Raw genomic sequence first — 18,208 nt, 5'->3', positions numbered from 1 at the left:
GTTCACTGCAGCATTATTCACAACAGCCAAAACTTGGAAGCAACCTAGGTGCCCATCAAGGGAAGTATGGACAGAGAAGATGTGGTGTGTATACACAATGGAATGCTACTCGGCCCTAAGAAACGATGAGATCCGGCCATTTGTGACAACGTGGATGGACCTTGAGGGTATTATGCGAAGTGAAATAAATCAGAGGGAGAAAGTCAAACACCGTGTGATCTCACTCATGAGTACATGATAAAAACAATGACGAACACGCACAGAGCAACGGAGATTGGATTGGTGGTTACCGTAGGGGGAGGGGGGGAGGGGAGAGAGCCAAAGGGGCGATGAGGCTCACATGTGAGGTGACGGACTATAATTAGTTTTTGGGCGGTGAACACGACGTAATCTACACAGAATTCGAAATGTATTACAACGTACCTCTGGAAAGCTACGTGATGTTAGAATCCACTGTCACTGCAATAAAGTAAAATAAAATAAAATAAAACAAAATAAAATAAAGAAGTGTAGGAGCCTCAAGAGGCTAACAGGCTTTTGCAAAGTTATTCTAGGGATTTTTACGGCTTGGCTCAGGGCGGCAGACACCAGCCTGAGACACAGCTGTGACATAGCCACGAACTTCAACTCGACTATATTCCGACTGGAGGGAAGTCAAAACTACTGTAATCATAATTTATTGAAGGCTTCACTTTGTGCCAGATCCTGCACCGACTGCTTTGCACCAACTGTCTCATTTGATCCTCACATCCAAAAGGCAGGTTACCGTTATTCTCCCCATTGTAATGGTGAGGAGAGGAGGCGGAAGCAGAAAGATGGCAACCTGCCTGGAATTCACAGAAGGATTCTCTAGGTAATGACATGACTTTTGGACAAGACTTAAAGGTTTAACACATGACAGTGAAGACGCAGATCCCAGTATCACAGAACGTGAAAAACACTGAGTCCTGCCAAATGGATTAAAACGCTAATTATGGATCGTCACAATCTCTTGGCCTGTTTTTTCAGGTGAGGGAAAACGCAGTGTGAAAAACCGTTTGGGAACCTTGTATAGGCTCTCAGTGAACTGTAATTTTAATTTTCAACCTGGCAATAAAGCAGTAGACATCAAATTTCTCTTTCTTTCTGCTTTCTGAGGAATTAAGTGCTTTTGTAATTCAGCCACTGTGCATACCTTCCTTGATTTCCCCTCCTTTCCATATGCTCCTCCATGTATTTAACAAATGTACATGAATTCTGTGTTGTTTTTTATTAGTGTGATGGCAACAATCAGAAGATTTTTGAATATCATCTTACTTTGAAGTTTAGCCTGGAAGCCACCACTTCTCCCGTTGGTGTATGTATGGGAACATTTTCGCAAATAATTCCATGATCCACATCAATAACTTCTCCTATAAGTTAAGGAACGACTTAAGTTACAAAAGCTATCACACGTTATTCTTAACTACGTAAATCACTTAAAGTATAATGCAACATAGATAAATTCGTTATAAAGATAATTCACAGTAACAAATCAGAAAACCAAGTGAAATATAGATATCTATATCTAAAGAAAAGTTTAACGTAAATTTGGACGTTTTGACACATCTACTTGGAAAATCTTTCTCAGAAACATTACTTACCAATAACCTAATGTCAACATCATAATGAGAGCAAAGCTAAACTCTATCTGATATAACCCAGCCATACTCTTTACAACTACTTGTTTCTCTAAATTAACCTTTCTTACAGAAAAAACACGGTGCCCCAGAAAGGGAATTAAGACATTTATATATAATTTTTAAAAATATGATAACCAAATAAGTTTAAAAACATAGGATGATGAAGAACAATATGACATTAGTTCTAATTCTGTTATTTGATTTTTAAAAGCAAACAATTCATTCTGCCATATGTGCAGTTTCCAAAAATAATTCTAGAAATTTTGTTCTAAATAAAGGTAACAATTTTTTTTTAATGGTAATGTTAGTCACCACTCCTCACACTGCAATACTAAGTTTAGGAATAACTATTTAAATAAATAAATGTTGGTTTCTTTTATCTGTTAAAGACTAGCTTCTAAAAAACTTTAGTTCTGTTGATAAACACTTAAATACAGGAAAAATACAAAAAAATTTGAGTCTAATACCTTTGATTTCCAACGTATCACTGAGGGATAATTCTATGTTAGCTCCATTCTTGCTATGGTTTTCAGACTCTTGCATGACAGCAGTTCTCTTATAAATGCCTCTTTTCACTTCATCAAAGACCCAAAACATATTGTACACTCGAGCAGTATAGCCTGCTAATTCAGTGATCTAAAACCAACACAGAGAAATAAAATAGAGTTAATATACTCAAGACAGACTTAAAAAAATATGCAATCATATAAGCTTTTTGATTTAATATTAAAGATCCTATTTTATTATACATGAAAAATAAATAACATATCTGATAACTAAAACAAGTAACGGTAAAAAGTTTCTCAAGAGAGCAACATAGCAACGTGTCAATGTAAGTTTGATTGGGATTATAAAACACATAAAAAATTATTCATTCAAGTCACGGTTAAAAACAAAATGTAAAGATTTCAGAATATTAGTGAGACTTAAAAATCTTTGGTCAAGGGGCTGGCCCCACGGCCAAGTGGTTAAGTTTTCACGCTCCACTTCAGCGGCCCAGGGTTTTGCCGGTTTGGATCCTGGGTGCAGACCTAGCACCGCTCATCAAGTCGTGCTGAGGTAGCATCGCACATAGCAGAACCAGAAGGACCTACAACTAGAATATACACTGTGTACTGGGGGGCTTTGGAGAGAAGGGAAAAAAAAGATTGGCAGCAGATGTTGGCTCAGGTACCGATCTTAAAAAAAACAAATCTTTTGGGGCCAGCCCCGGGGCCGAGTGGTTAAGTTTGTACGCTCTGCTTCAGCGGCCTAGGGTTCACCAGTTGGAATCCTGGGCACAGACACGGCACTGCTCATGAAGCCATGCTGAGGCAGCGTTCCACATAGCACAACTAGAAGGACCCACAACTGAAAATACACAACTATGTACGGGGGGCTTTGGGCAGAAAAAGGAAAAAATAAAATCTTCATAAATAAATAAATCTTTAGTCAAATTTCTGATTTGACTCGTTCAAATGACAGATTTCATTTCCAGAAAATTAGAAATTTTGTGAAAAGCTTAAGTTCATTCAATGAAATTATGATCCTTTATTTTGATATCTTTTTTCAATTTAAAATAGGGTTTAAATAGAAGAAAAATACATATTTTTCTTATTAGAAATGAATGCTTCTGAGTCAAATTGATTGTCAAAATTCCTAAGCTTGGCAGGGAAAATATCCCTGCTAGAGGATACCAAAATTGGGAGTGAGCTCAATGTAAATCTTCAACTCCTTTTCAGTCCAAGTTCCACAATTCAGCTTCTTTTCAAGCCAAACATGATTTATATGCCCAAAGAAAAACATTAAATATGACTGTTTTCTAGGTGAGATTAAAGATAAGATGAGATAAATCTCTGCTTTAGTCCATAAGGCTCAATAGAGTGGTACCTTGCTCCTATCCTGCCAGTGATCCAATTTAGGCTGAATCTCCTGCTGTTTTTCTATTAAAAGAACACCTTGTTGTCAGGGTACTGTGAAAGGTGACTCATCTCCTGTCAAGACCATCTTTCTCAGTGAAAAGGAAAGCACAAAAACCATTCCCTTACAGAAATGTTTACTAGGAAACTGGAACCAGTAAGCGAGGCAGGTCACTAGTAAATGTCTCTTAAACAATAAATTGTGGAATAATACAACAATGCTGACATTTGTGTAAGATTTTTGTGTGTGCAAAACAAGCAGTAAAAGAGTGCATATTACTGTCAAAAGCTTTCTACCGTGTTTCTACTGTGTGAGAGGTCTGTAGCTGGATTAGTATCGCATTTCTATATGTTAATGTTATAGCTATTTAAAGGGTAATTTCTCAAATGTTATCCACAAAAATCTCCTGAGTTCTCAAGCAGAGGAAAACAGAGCTAAGGATTAACAAAATATGGATTCAAAAGAAACCTGGCTAAATATATTTGCATAAAAAAATAAAAAGTCCAAAACCAAATGTAGAGGTCAATTAAAGAAAAGCAGGAGGCAAGGAGTTAGTAGACCAGGAGTCAGGGTGGAGCGGGCCAAGAGTGTCTGAAAAAACCTGAGAATGTGACTGTGGACAAATTACTTTGGGATATAAGACAGGGGGTTTGCCCTTGAACTCTAACTCTAAAAAGGACCCTTGCTCCCTCTGGAGCTAGCAGAGAATGCATGATGCTTTCATGTGCTGTCATAGCAGCAATAAGATTCTTTAGAAGTGAACATTCTGTGATTCAAAGCACAGTCAGCCAAAATAAAGCAAAATGCAATCAGTTTTTGTGTCGGAGACAATGTAGAAAAACTAATTGATATTCTTTCTGTGACTTAGATACCAAAGTATTTTAATGTGAGATGGCCAAAATTTTGATTTGTCATTTAATTTTAATAAGTAATTTATTAATCAAAAAACCTATCCTCAAAACTGTGTCTTCAGATTATCAAAATTACTATTTGAAAAATTTTTTAAAATTGAGTTGGTTTGGTACGTGGCCCTAAACAACTGGTTTTACTTTTATTTTTTTAACCCAATTCAAGAAATCAGTTGTTGAATGAGACTGAAAAGTTTTGTGGGTAAATCACAAACTTTGTAACTCTTTTATATGGCTTATTCGAGGCTTATTTAATAGGCAGCTAAATTTATAAAGATGCTCTGGCAATTTATATTGATACAAAAGCCACAAGAGTAATTAATAGTGAGAATGTCTGTCCATGGGAATATTATGTAACATCTGAACTGAATAAAATGATTTCCAGTCTTAACACTGTGATATTTGCAGGTCATTACCATTCTTTCAGCAAGTATTTATTGACCACGTACAACATTCCAAGCATTAAAATGGATATTAAGAATGTAAAGCTGAGTAAGACAGTTCCTGCTTTCCACTCAGGGCCTGGTGCAGGGGATAGTCAATTACAATGTGGTAAAGCACCAGGTGTACTGTGAACACAGAGAAGGTAGAGCCAGACTCTGCAACGAAGGCGGAAAGAAGGTGGAATCACAAGAGGGTTTTAGAGGTGGTTGGTGAGGCTTGACTTGTCATGAAGGATGAGTAAAAGTTTGCAAGGTATATAAGTAATATTATTGGCTAACATTTAGTGACTGCTTAATATGTATTGTTTTAAACATTCTACATGTATTAACTCACAACAACCCTACAAAGTCAATGCTATCATTATCCTTATTTCACAGATGATGAAACAGACACAGACAGGTTAAGGAATTTGAGTAAGTTCATATAATTTGTAAATACTGGAGCAAGAATTTAAATTTAGGCACTCTGGCTCCAGAATCCACACCTAGGGGTGTGGTTTTTTTTTTAATTAAAAACAAATACATCATACTATAGACAGAAAAAGAGGAGTTATAATTGAAAGTGTAAAAATTAAAGGGTATTAGCAGCAATATACTTGGGAGGGCTGCCTTACTCTTAGCAATGTTTGGTAGAGAAAAATGTTTCCAAAATACTAAGTATATCTTGTAATTTACATTTTGCTTGATTTTCATATATCTTATTTTAATCAAATTGATGATGAGAAATGCAAGTACCTCTTTGTATGAAGACATAATCCTTTCAATAGCATCAGCTCCAGAGGCCAATAAAGTTCGAGCAGTAGTAAAGGCTTCTGTCCGTTCACTAACCATAGCTTGTTTGGGGCCATCCTCTAGATCTAAAAGCAAACTACAAAACTATTGAGTTTTTTCAAGTAACTAAATGTTTTATTTTATACAGATGAAATTATGGCCAAAACAACCACATGTAAATTTTTCATTAGTACCAGCAATTTCTTAGAAATTTAATGAATTATTGAAAATACAATATTTGTACGAGATTTTATTTAAAGCTTTCTTTTGTTTCATTATTTTTTTAGAAGGAGACTTGGAACAAAAGTAAGTCTATAGGAATTATGACTATTTTCACTTAGCATTCTTTTAACTTTTTCCAAATTCAACTCCCTGCCCTTATTACAGCTAGGCAATCAAATACTATGGATTTGGTCAATAAAATACTACTAATAGGAATACAAGCAAATATTTCTAGTGTAGTTCCTTTAATAGAAATGCAAGTTAGCTGACCCTCATAATCCAGCCTCTGTCTACCTGTTTCAACCAACCCTCACTCTACAGTCTAGCGGCAGCCCAAACATGCAACACTCTATTTATCCTCTGCTATTTGCATACATGATTTCTTCTGACTTCAATATACTTCTCTTCCTTCTTTGTCTAGCTCTTTCTTCAAGAGTTAACTCTTTAGTAAAGGTTTCCCTGGAAACTTTTGCTGGCCTTTCCAATGGACTTTAACTTTCTTAAGGGTCAAGAATGTGTGTTTTATTCTTTATTCCTAGTACTCAGCAGAGTCTCCAGCACATAGTACTCCTTAATGTGTATTGAATGGATGCATGGATGCACGGATGGGATGGATAGATGAATGAACATCCTAAATTACTGTCAATGCAGAATTACAGTTAAGAGGAGTCAGACTAGGTTTGAATCCAGGCTTTACTACTTATTGGCAGGTAGTAAGGTAAGTAGAACTTGCCACTTATCCTCTCCATGCCTATTTTCTCATTTGTAAATGAGGGAGACAATAATACTATCTCAAACAATTCTATCTCAAAGAGTTGTTTTAAGGTGAAATACAAATGAAGTGTTAGTCTAATCTATGGCCTATAATAAGTTCTCTAAATGTTAGCTGTTATTATTTTCTCTAGTTATTATCGCATATCTATTTAATTTAGTCTCATTCTTCAAAATTGTTCTCTCCAAGTCATTATTTTAATCTTTCCAACAATTTGAGTCTCTATCTGGCCCGTCTATAGATTATTTCCAAAGTTCTAAATTAAATGCTGAAAATTAATGAAGAAATTAGAGTGATATAGATAGTCATAGTCTAACTTTGATATTTATTGTTCTCTGACTTATCTCAGTGCAAAGGTTTTTTTTCTCCATATCAGTGCAAATATTTAACTTATGCCCTATTATGACTACCAGATAATTTCATATTTACTTGCTCACAGACAGCTCAGCTGGGTTTGAAAGAGATCCACGCATAATATAAGGTAAAATGCACTCAGCAGATATTTACTGAACACCTAGATATGCAAGAAATTAGGCAAGGTGCTATAGGACATGCAAGGATAAATGTGATTTTCAGACTCTTTCCTTAGGGAGCCTACAGTTTGGTAGGAGAGAGAAGATAAGTTCCCAAATAACTATGCAGGGCAGCCTATGAAGAGAGTTAATGGGAGGTGTTTAGAGGAGGCAAAGATCATTTCTTGCTGCAAGAGACAGGAAATGCTTCATGGAGGAGTAGACTGTGAGTGAGGCCTTGAAGACCACATATAATTTCAATAGATCATAAGTATAGTATAAGCAACAGGACAGAGAAGGGAAACTTCAAGCAATGCCAACTGAATGATAAACAGCTTGATCAAGTTACAGCATGGGTTGGTGTCAGGCACTGATTTCACCCGAGTATGAGAATCACCATGAGTTCATGGGGCCCTTTTACAATAGTCTAGGGGCCACCCGGTGGCCGAGTGGTTAAGTTCCTGAGCTCCACTTTGGCAGCCCAGGGTTTCGCTGGTTGGGATCCTGGGCGCGGACACGGCACCGCTCAGCAGGCCACACTGAGGTGGTGTCCCACATAGCACAGCCAGAGTCACTCACAACTAGAATATACAACTATGTACTGGGGGGTTTTGTGGAGGAGAAGAAGAAGAAGGAAAAAAAGAAGATTGGCAACAGTTGTTAGCTCAGGTGCCAATCTTTAAAAAAAAAAAAAGAGGACAAATAGTCCAATGTGGTTCCTCCTAGCCCTACTATTGTCACTGCTCTAGAGGACTCCTGTTAGCCCCCTTGAAGTGAGTGAGTTTCCCTGAGGAATGAAAAAAGAAAGGCTTTGAGTGCTGGTATAAGTGAGGAGTGAAAAATGTGATTGAATAAATAGACTGGAAACAGAATGTAGATATTCTTACATTTAAATGTGTGACAAAATTTAGATAGACACAAAAAAATTACCGAAAGATTCTCAGCAAGCTACCAAAATAGTGAATTGCTGAATCAGTTAAAGCACTAAGAATAGTTTTGGCTCATAGAGAATCTGGCTGGTGATCTAAAATAATCATGGGATTTTATGAATTTGGGTTAAAAGCGGTTTAAATAGTAGCTTTTACTGACAGTCTCTGTTAAGAAGTAAAAACACTAGCACAGATGAACTGGTGTTTGACATGGCATGGTACTTTCCACGTCGCTTTAGCAGATTAATGCCTATTGGGTTTTCTTCGTGCTTTTAGCAACAAAATTACAAATAGCTCTGGACAGATTTCATTTGACTTTTATTCTACGGATTGTTCTTTGGAAAGTACTGTGAGAGCAGTGCCAGTAGTATTTTGCCATGCTCACAACAGCCAACTGCATAGCCTCTGTGAGAAGGGTACATTCCTCAGTGTCAGAGATATAAATTCATGACCTAAAGCACTCACCTATTTTGTATCCCAGATCAACACATTTTATCTTCCTCACCAAATATTTTGAATACGTTGTCAAAAGTGCCTCACTTAAGGATTTAATATTTAACATTATATCTTCTCATTTTACTGCTATTTTCAGCTCTGCTAATAAAAGGATATATTGAAACACGGTCACATCTGTTGCTATTTCACTGAAAAGGTGAGAAAGGATTTAAAACTAAGGTTATGTAATACATTTGTGAAAACCCATAGAACTGTATAATACAAAGAGTGAATCCTAATGTAAACTATGGACTTCAGTTACTAATGTATAAATATTGGTTCATCAGTTATAACAAAGGTATCACATTAATACAAGATGTAAATAACAAGGGAAATTATGGGAGGAGGGGAAATTTGGGAACTGAACACTTTCTGCTCAATTTTTCTGTAAACCTAAAACTATTCTAAAGAAAATTGTCTATTAATTTTTTAAAAATTAAAAAAGCAGGCTACCCTTCTGTACTTTTTTCTTTGGACTTACAATCTGAGTTTATTTCTTGTCATTTATGTTTTATCTTTGCCACCTTGACAAATCTGAATCTTACCCTACCTCATACCATATATAAACATCAATTCTAACTGATGATCTTAATGTGAAATGAAAAACCAATAAATTTCTAGAAGATAAAATAGGAGAGGGCCGGCCCAGTGGTGCAGCGGTTAAGTTGGCACGTTCTGCTTCTCGATGGCCTGGGGTTCGCTGGCTCAGATCCCGGGTACAGACATGGCACCGCATGGCAAATGCCATGCTGTGGTAGGCGTCCCATGTATAAAGTAGAGGAAGGTGGGCATGGATGTTAGCTCAGGGCTAGTCTTCCTCAGAAAAAAAAAGAGGAGGATTGGCAGTAGTTAGCTCAGGGCTAATCTTCCTCAAAAAAAAAAAAAAAAAAAAAAATAGGAGAATAACTCTATGACCTTGGGTGACACAAATATTTCTTAAACAGGACAAAAAAAGCACTAACAACAAAGAAAATGATTGATAAATTGAACTATATTAAAATTATGAACTTCTCTTAGACACTTAAGAGACTGAAAAGGCAAGAATAGAGTGGGAAAAGAGATTTGAGTGTGTGTGTGTGTGTGTGTGTATCTGACAAACTACTCATTACAGAATACACAAGAGCTTTACAAATGAACAAGCAAAAACCAGATAAGCCAGTTTAAAAATGAAGAAAAAACTTATCGGTACTTCATAAAAAAGGCTATCCAAGTAGCCAATAAACAAATGAAAAGTGCTTAACCTCCTCAGTCATCAGAGAAATGCAAATTAAGACTACAATGAAGCACGCTTATACACTCATAAGAATGCCTAAAAGGAAAAAGACTCACATCAAACATTGACAAAGATGTGGAGCAACTAAAACTCTCATACGTACTGCATGATACTATTTATATAAGGCTCAAAACCCAGCAAATACTAATGAATGATCGGTAAAATGCCTGCCTTTGCTGTGGCATGGGGGCAGGGGCAGGAGGAAGTGGGGATGGGGGTAGGAGGCTGAAGATGAGGATAAGACTGGGAAGGGGTTTCTGGGATGGGAGCTTCTAGGATGAAGGTAAGGTTCTGTTTCTTCTCAGTGGTGCTTACGTGTATGGGTTGACTTTGTGACAGTTCACTGAGTGGTACACTAATGATTGTGCCGTTGTGGGCATGTATGTTATACTTTAAAAATTATAGCTCCTGACACGAATAGCTAATTACAGCTAAAAAGTATGTCTTTGATATGTACTGATAATTACTGTGACAATAATTGGTCAACAAGAGAGTAGTCATATGTAAACTGACCCAAATACAAAATTATATTTCAACAATTTGGCATTTGAATATGAGACATACTCCTGCAGCAGGAGCTATGGAGATCATCTTGTTGGAAGTACATTTTAGGAATAAAATATCACCCATGTTATGAGGGTTATGGTAGAGTTCAGTTCCATTCCTAAGAGTGCTTTCAGTTGCTACTTCTGAGGTGCCACCTCACGTTAGCAGATCACCAACATGTGGACGCTACTGGCAGTGCTAGTGGCTTAGGTGCACTGTTCACTGCCTGTCAGGTGTCTGTGATAAGGTCCGGCAGAAGGGACCTATAAGTAGCTTTCCCTGGCCTTGCCCAGAACTGCTTTTGATATGAAGAGAAGAAAAGTGGCCTATAATATTAAAAAATTGAGATACAGCTCCCAGGTAACTATTTTCTTGACATAATTTCAGTCTTTCTCTTAATACAAAGCAAAGAAAGGGGTAATGTCCTCTAAGAAAATATAACAGAAACTATATATAATTAACTATTTCAATGCCTCTATTTCAAGCATTAGCTCCCACGATTGCTTGGTCTCAAACTAAGTTAAGTCCCTTATAGACTAAGTTCCAATATAGCTAAACGGAGGTAGCGTGATGAAGGTAAGAAAAGTAACACACTAGGAATCACATAATGTCTTCTATCCTTAGTGCTTCCACTAACCATCTGTGTGCCCTGAGGCAAATCTGGGGCTCCAGACTGGATGACCTCTAAGCTCCTCGTCTGAGTGAAAATGGCATGATTCCACATGCAATTTTGTAATGTGAACTTGAATATAAACATAATCCTGTCCTAACCATAAGATTTCACTTGAAGTTGTAGGTGGGTGGTATAACAAATCTACTACAAAACTATTTTTCTTTTCTCCTCCAAAAAAACTATGCAGGCTCTTCCTCCTATCTGCACTTTTACCTCTGACTTCCTAATCACTTTTAAATATCTTGCTCTCTTAACAACAATAATCGTGCCAGCAAATGTCTATTGAGCATTTTCGATGAAGCAGGCATTGTTCTAAGTTTTACACATGTACTCTTCTTTAATCCTCCTAACAACCCTGCTATAATTTCTCCCATTTCAGAAATGAGGAAATTGAAGCACAAGAAGGTTAAATGACTTGCCCATAGTCATAGCCTAGTAAGCAAAAGAGTAAGCATTTGAACCCAGGCAATCTGATGCCAGAGCCCACATGGTAAGAATAGAATAAATATTAACAATGATCCACCTAAATTCTTACTACTTGCTGAGAACTGTTTCAAAGCACATTAAATACATTATATACAATTTCATAATTCTGTAAGATATATATTACTATACCTATGGTTAAGAGAGGAAAACTGAGGCATATAAAGTTTATGCAAATTTCTCAAGGATGGATAACTACTAAATAGCTGAGTCAAGATCTGAACAGTGGCCTGCTTCTTTATTGTATTGTCTTTTTTTCCTCTATCCTACTTTTTCTCCCTTTTCTCTTTGCCATTCTTCTCTCATTCACCCACTTTTTCCACCTATTTTTGCTTTAAAATATACAGTATCATGTATTTAATTCATCTCTAACATAAGGGACAACTCAGGGCATAAGTGTAAATTAAGACTGAAGATTAGATTAGAATATATGATATGTAATTCCAAGACCTAAAGCCTCAAAGATATATCATTATTTAGAAAAAATAATTTTGTATGAGTAAAATGCTAACAATATTTTCATGTGTTAAATCATTGTAGGTCAAATGTCTTTAGTAAATACGCACAAACATTATAAGCGTATATATAGTAACATTAGAAATTACAGAAGATATTGAAGCACCTTCTCATAATAATGCTGTCATACGAATTTATTTTTTTCTTCTATGACATTCTTATACTGCTTCTCTTTGTATAAAATCCTCTTTTGAAAAGAAGCTTTAAGAATTACTTTATTTTACTTGCATCACTGTGATTATCATAATTTCAATGTGAAATTTTAATGTTGTTTCTTTAATTTAATATGATATTTTCAGGATTTATTTTTAAATATCTTATTACATCACCCATAGAAATAAGATTGTTAGATTCTTTGCATATACTGTTTACTTCTTACTGGTCTCTGTGGGGTTAATTTGTCACCATTAATAGCTGCATTTTCTCTGCTCTATGTTGAATACTCTGGGGTTTTGTAATAAGACCCGTGCTTCCAAGCACTAAGAGAACTACACCATGATCTTGTCATTGGTGTTGTCTCTATACGTTATATACGAACCTTTTAAAACATCCATATACTTAGACCCACTATGAATATCTGATAATTTTGTTGTGTCTTACTAAAACTAATCTCCAGACCATAAATTTTTGTGTCATTTTTTTCTCCAATACTTTTTTGAAAAAGCAATTTATTTTATCTTATAATGAAAGGATTATGTCTAAAAATACTATTACCAACAACACCTTATTCAATATAAACTTTTTAAATGATTTTTTGAAAAATAAAACTTTGAAAACATAAAAATAGATAAAATTCAGTTTCCCAGTGGTCTAAACACAGTATTAGACAGTTGAGTTGTGGAGTATATTTGGTATATCTACAGTCTTATCACATGGGATTGACAAATTCCAATTTACTAAAATGAACAATTTTAGGTTAAGAATGACTCAAATTTGACAAGTTTTTTTGTAATAATTGGTTAAAGCATTGAAGCACTGTTTCAAAATATTAAAGTATAGGGTAATTCTTTTACTTGTTTTTATTAGATGACTTCAAACAAATAACTTAATTCTTAATTCTACACCAAAAATAGCCGTAAAATAGTGTGAATTCTGTTACCTTATTCTCAGTGTTGCCTTTTGTTTCCTAGGTAATAATTGTCACTCTATATCAAGAACGTCAAGAGCATGCTCTGTACTTTATAAACATTATTCTGTTAAATCCTCCCAACAGTCCTCTGAAGTAGCCTTTCCAATTCTCCTTTTACAGATGAGGAAATGGAGGTTCAGAGTTTAATTAACATGACTGAGAGGATACAGGCAGGAAGAGGGAAAGCCAAGAGTTGAGCTAAGCTCTGTCTTACTACAAAGCCCATGCTTTTATTTAGTTACTTCAACACTAAGGCCAATTTTGACCAAGTGGTTTTTAAAGAGAAGGGGGAACGTTTTATTTTGGAGGAAGAGCAGAAAATGCTGCTAATTTAATTAACTCCCCTTTGTCTCTGCCCATTAAGACCCAAACTCCCATCTCAAGTATTACAGAACGTTTTAATATTGTTCTTGTTGTCCTTATCTTTCTTAGTTATCCCAAAGATGAAAAATGTTGGTAAAAACCACTGGGGTGGTGATAGCTAGAATTAGACAGGGGCAGCTTGACAACCCCTACCCCCACAATGCCACCAAATCATGCTACATAGGAGCTTTATCTATGTTACCTACAAGTAGAGGAGATCTCCTTCCATGGTGTGAAGCACTTCCTAAAACAATATTCCTAGTTGCCTAATGTAGTCAACCAACTCTTCAAATCACAAAACAGGGCAGATCCAGTTATAGAATATTTATAGACTAAATACATGGGATGTGCAGAACTGAAGTTTAAAACACATGGAGAGAACTTACACTGCTTTTCAAGATATTAATTTGAAATATCTCACAACTGGAAAGGACTTTTGAGCCACTTATCTCCTTTCACATTGCAGGTATTATTATTGGATGTTGCAAAGTCTGCCTTTGTTTCTGACCATTAATGACCACAGAAAAATGGCTACATATTCAGTTTCACTCACACAAAACCAGCAGTGACACCTTCAAGAGAAATAATCCTAAACATATATTGAAGATTAAGCATAAATGTCATTACCACCATCTGCAAAGCCAGTTGCAGTGATAATAGGTACAGCCACCATAATCAGTCCACTGCTGCTCCAAACATACTTCATCAAGAACTGCTCTATCATGATGCACCACAAACGTTTGGATAAAATGAGGTTCATCTGATCGGCTAAAGCTTTGTAACTTTTCTGGAGTTGCTTCATTTCCACCTATAGAGGGAAAAAGAGGCAAGAACCCAGCATGAGTTACAAAAGTAAATACTGTATGTCTGAAGGCTTTCTTTAAAGATAGGTACACATTATTTTGTTTTACTTAGTATAGTATGATCTATGATTCTAACAACTAAAAAATACAGATTAATATAAGAATGAGTCATTATTGTTTAATTTGGTCACACCTATATTATTGAAAAAAACCCATGATACTTAGTAAATATAAAGTACATGTCAGTGATTTATAATTTTTATTTCAAAATTACATGCATGAGGTTAAAATTAAACGATATTCTATAAGACATGAGTAAACAATGTTAGAACTTTATCCTTCTTGATCACACCAAAAATATTTGAAAATAAACACATGACACACATATGTGTAATTAGATTCCATTTTCGAACTAACTCAATTTGCTGGATTTTGTCTTAAATGCCGGAAGCCTACAGCATGGTATAATTTAAATCACTGAGTTCAATGATTCAAGAAGAATCACAAGTCAATATGACTAATACAACATATAAGGACAATTTTCAAGGGGGAGTAGAAGTCCTAAATTTGCTTTAAATTTTCTTCTTCAGATTCCTACTACTGTAAACGTTTGTCTTGATAACTAATGATGCTTCAAAAAGTAAATAATTCTGCTTGGGAATTAAAATACCATTTCAACTTAAGAATACCTGAATATTTCATTTGTACTAAGTCATTTGTATTAAGATTTCAGATGCATCACCTTAAAAAATTTGGTCGTATTTAATATTCTGAGGTTACTTCAATGCTCTGGAAGTTTATGTAATTAGGCTAACTATTTTAGGGATCTGCTTAATGTCGAAAATCTTTAGTATTCAGAAATAACGTTCTGAAATTCCTTTTCTCCTCCTCATTTCTTCTCTAATCTTAGCTTTTCTCTCAAAGCCAGACAAAATTTCATTTCACTGCCTCTTTTTATTTGTGTCAAACATGGTGCTGAACATTAACTAAGAGTTGGAAATGCCATTTGTGAGACACACTCTCCTGCACTTCTTAGGACTGAGGACCCTCCATTGCTGACCAGGCATGCAAAATTGTTAAACTTGTCTTTCATGTAAAAGGACAGGGTCTTTTTTCCTCTTAAAAACAAAGGGCCCTCAATAGTAACACCAAGAGAATACCATCCTAAATTTTCCATCTCAATGGACATGTGTTTACTCAGTTTCCAAACACATTTTCTTCTAATGTTCTACAACCAATTAGGATTTAAGTTTTAAGAAAATGCTTCAGAGATAATTCTGAGCATGTTTGGGTAACTGAGGCTAAGTAGACTGAGTGCTGAAAATTTTATTCTCATGAAACTTTAGAAAAGTTTGCACTCTATAATTCTTTAACAACTTGTGAGTAAAAAGGGTAAGGAAGCATACATTCTAGTACAGGTTTAGATGTCATCGGAGTCTAAAACGCTAAAGAAGTGGGTCCATCAACAGTACAACAGATGGTATCTAGCACTGCAGTGGCAGCTCGAACAGTCTCACATTTCACCCATCATCTTAATTTCTATCTTACCTTATGTCCTCTGTAAAAGGCAATTTCTTCAACCTTGGCTATAATTCTGGAGTGCACATACTGCAAACAGCCTTTTCTATGAGCTTCTTCAGCCACCAATTTACCAAATTTGGGAGAGCAGGCTTTCAACACTGTAGCAGTGGCATATACCACAAGCCCTGCTAATAGGGTGGGCCCAATTGGGCTAGCTCCTCTGGATGTAGCAGTCTGGATGAGCGTATAGGAGGTCAGGATTACATCTAAAATAGGTTTGGTCAGATTAGAATACAAGTGAGCCACAGATTGGGAGAACATCATAATATCCTCAGTAAGAGACTGGTCAGGGTTTGCCAGCCTCCCATCCATATTGATCACCTTATAATAAGTCTGATTTGTAAAATAGGTTTCACAGGCATGGTCTACTAGGCGAGTTCTGAAGGCCAAAGCCAGTTTGCACTCCAGGTACCTTATCGCACTGTTCACAGAGGCAGCAGGGATGGCAATCATAAGCCACTTGAGTAATTTGATGATGAAAGCCAGTTTGCACTCCAGGTACCTTATTGCACTGTTCACAGAGGCAGCAGGGATGGCAATCATAAGCCACTTGAGTAATTTGATGATGAAAGCCAGTTTGCACTCCAGGTACCTTATCGCACTGTTCACAGAGGCAGCAGGGATGGCAATCATAAGCCACTTGAGTAATTTGATGATGAAAGCCAGTTTGCACTCCAGGTACCTTATCGCACTGTTCACAGAGGCAGCAGGGATGGCAATCATAAGCCACTTGATTAATATGATGATGAAAGCCCGAGGCTTCTTTTCCACAATGCTTTTCACGATTTGTCCATCCAGACCAGCCACATAGATAGACAGAAATGTTCTCGAGATCAGAGCCACCGAGTGGAGGCAGAGCCACCCTGTTTCAGTGGTCACAAGTTTTGGAAAGAGAATTTTCCGAAGTTCTAGTAGCTGTTTGAAAAAATCTGCATTCACTCCAGGCGAAGAATTTTTACAAGTGGTCTCGGTGCAATGCAGTATTTCTCTGTTCTCTGCAGTCGGGTAAGCTGCTTCTTTTCTCTTCCTGTGGCCAGATTGCTTTAAACGCCTGCTAATGATGGGATAGAGGGTTTTCAGAGCATATGCCGCAGCCACCAGGCAGGCAGCCCTTTTAGCAGCGCTAGATCTGGTCCATTTCATTAGATCAGCTGCTGCATTTAGCATATGTGTCATTTTCCCAATTACCCAAACCGGCTTCAAAAAGAATTGGTTTTAAAAGATCATGATCCACCTGAATCCCCAGCAAATGTTTCAGAAAGTCCTACAGGGTTCCATAGTCCGCAGCATTTCTTCTCTTCTTTTCTTAAATTTTGCTTTTGTTTTTTTCAATTTTGTTCTGCTGTGACAGGTGCAGCGGAGCTCAGACTCCACTGCACCTACTGAGGATGATTCCCTCAGAAGCTCAAGCTGCACTAAGCTGCCCCAAGCTCCTCCCTCACAGGCCCCTCATTGGCTGTGAGGATGGTGGGACCTTGGAATCCTCGCCGCTTCCCTTTGAACCTTGAAAATGAGGAGAAAGCAAAGCGAATTACATCCTTAGGCAGGAGTCCAAAGAGTTAAATGTCTATTTTGGGAAAGGTCGAATCAGGGCAGCTGCGGGCGACAAAACCTGCCCCAGCTACTGAGCATGCTCAGCGTCACTTAGAAACGCACAGAAGTTTCAGAATATACATCACTCCTCTAAGGTTTTAGTAGATACCACAAGGGGAAGAGCAGAAAGAAAAGGAAATTTCCAAGCGCTATAAAACGAGATGAGGCAGAAGGAGCTAGGGAGATGAGGGAGGAGGGGCAAGAGGACCAACATGAAATGAATGTGAAAAGGATATGGAATGAATGTGAAAGGGTATGGACTGAATCTGAAAGGGAGAGAGAGGAAAGAGACAAGCGGGAGGGACACTGGAGAAAGCAAACTATCAAATACTTAGATCTGTTTTTCAGTCCCATTTTATTTTATTTTTTCTGCCTGTGTTTCTCATGAAGTCCCAGAATCTATCAGACAAGTCGTAATTGAGGGCATATTTTGTAAATAAATAGGAGAGAAGTCTTCTGCATTATAGAAAATAGTTCTTTGCTATATCTCCATCTCTATGTTTACTTGTCCTTACAATAAAAATCTTCCAGCCCCACAACTGCTATTTTTAGCAATGGAGATCTGATGCACTGGTATTTATTTACAAGGTGACTATTGAATAAAAAAGAGCAGTGTTTCACTTCTACCACCCTCTT

At 36.7% G+C, this 18,208-nt stretch overlaps 1 protein-coding gene across 2 annotated transcripts in view; it reads right to left on the bottom strand.

The window, feature by feature from the left end:
- The window catches only part of LOC138922107 (ATP-binding cassette sub-family D member 2-like), a 284,371-nt gene that overhangs the window by 262,225 nt on the left and 3,938 nt on the right, over nucleotides 1–18,208 (bottom strand). For both annotated transcript variants that reach the window (XM_070258930.1, XM_070258931.1), the window contains exons 3-7: nucleotides 15,947–17,482; nucleotides 14,223–14,403; nucleotides 5,647–5,768; nucleotides 2,129–2,297; nucleotides 1,297–1,391 (exon numbers count right to left, since the gene is read on the bottom strand). In XM_070258930.1, the coding sequence (XP_070115031.1) occupies nucleotides 1,297–1,391; nucleotides 2,129–2,297; nucleotides 5,647–5,768; nucleotides 14,223–14,403; nucleotides 15,947–17,155 (1,776 nt within the window). In that variant the 5' untranslated portion in view covers nucleotides 17,156–17,482. The remainder of the gene's footprint in view (nucleotides 1–1,296; nucleotides 1,392–2,128; nucleotides 2,298–5,646; nucleotides 5,769–14,222; nucleotides 14,404–15,946; nucleotides 17,483–18,208) is intronic.

The sequence above is a fragment of the Equus caballus genome, unplaced genomic scaffold, assembly GCF_041296265.1.
Source record: "Equus caballus isolate H_3958 breed thoroughbred unplaced genomic scaffold, TB-T2T haplotype2-0000451, whole genome shotgun sequence".
Classification (NCBI taxonomy): Eukaryota; Metazoa; Chordata; class Mammalia; order Perissodactyla; family Equidae; genus Equus; species Equus caballus.
Note: the sequence above shows the minus strand (reverse complement) of the source record. Positions and strands in the feature narration are given on the sequence as shown.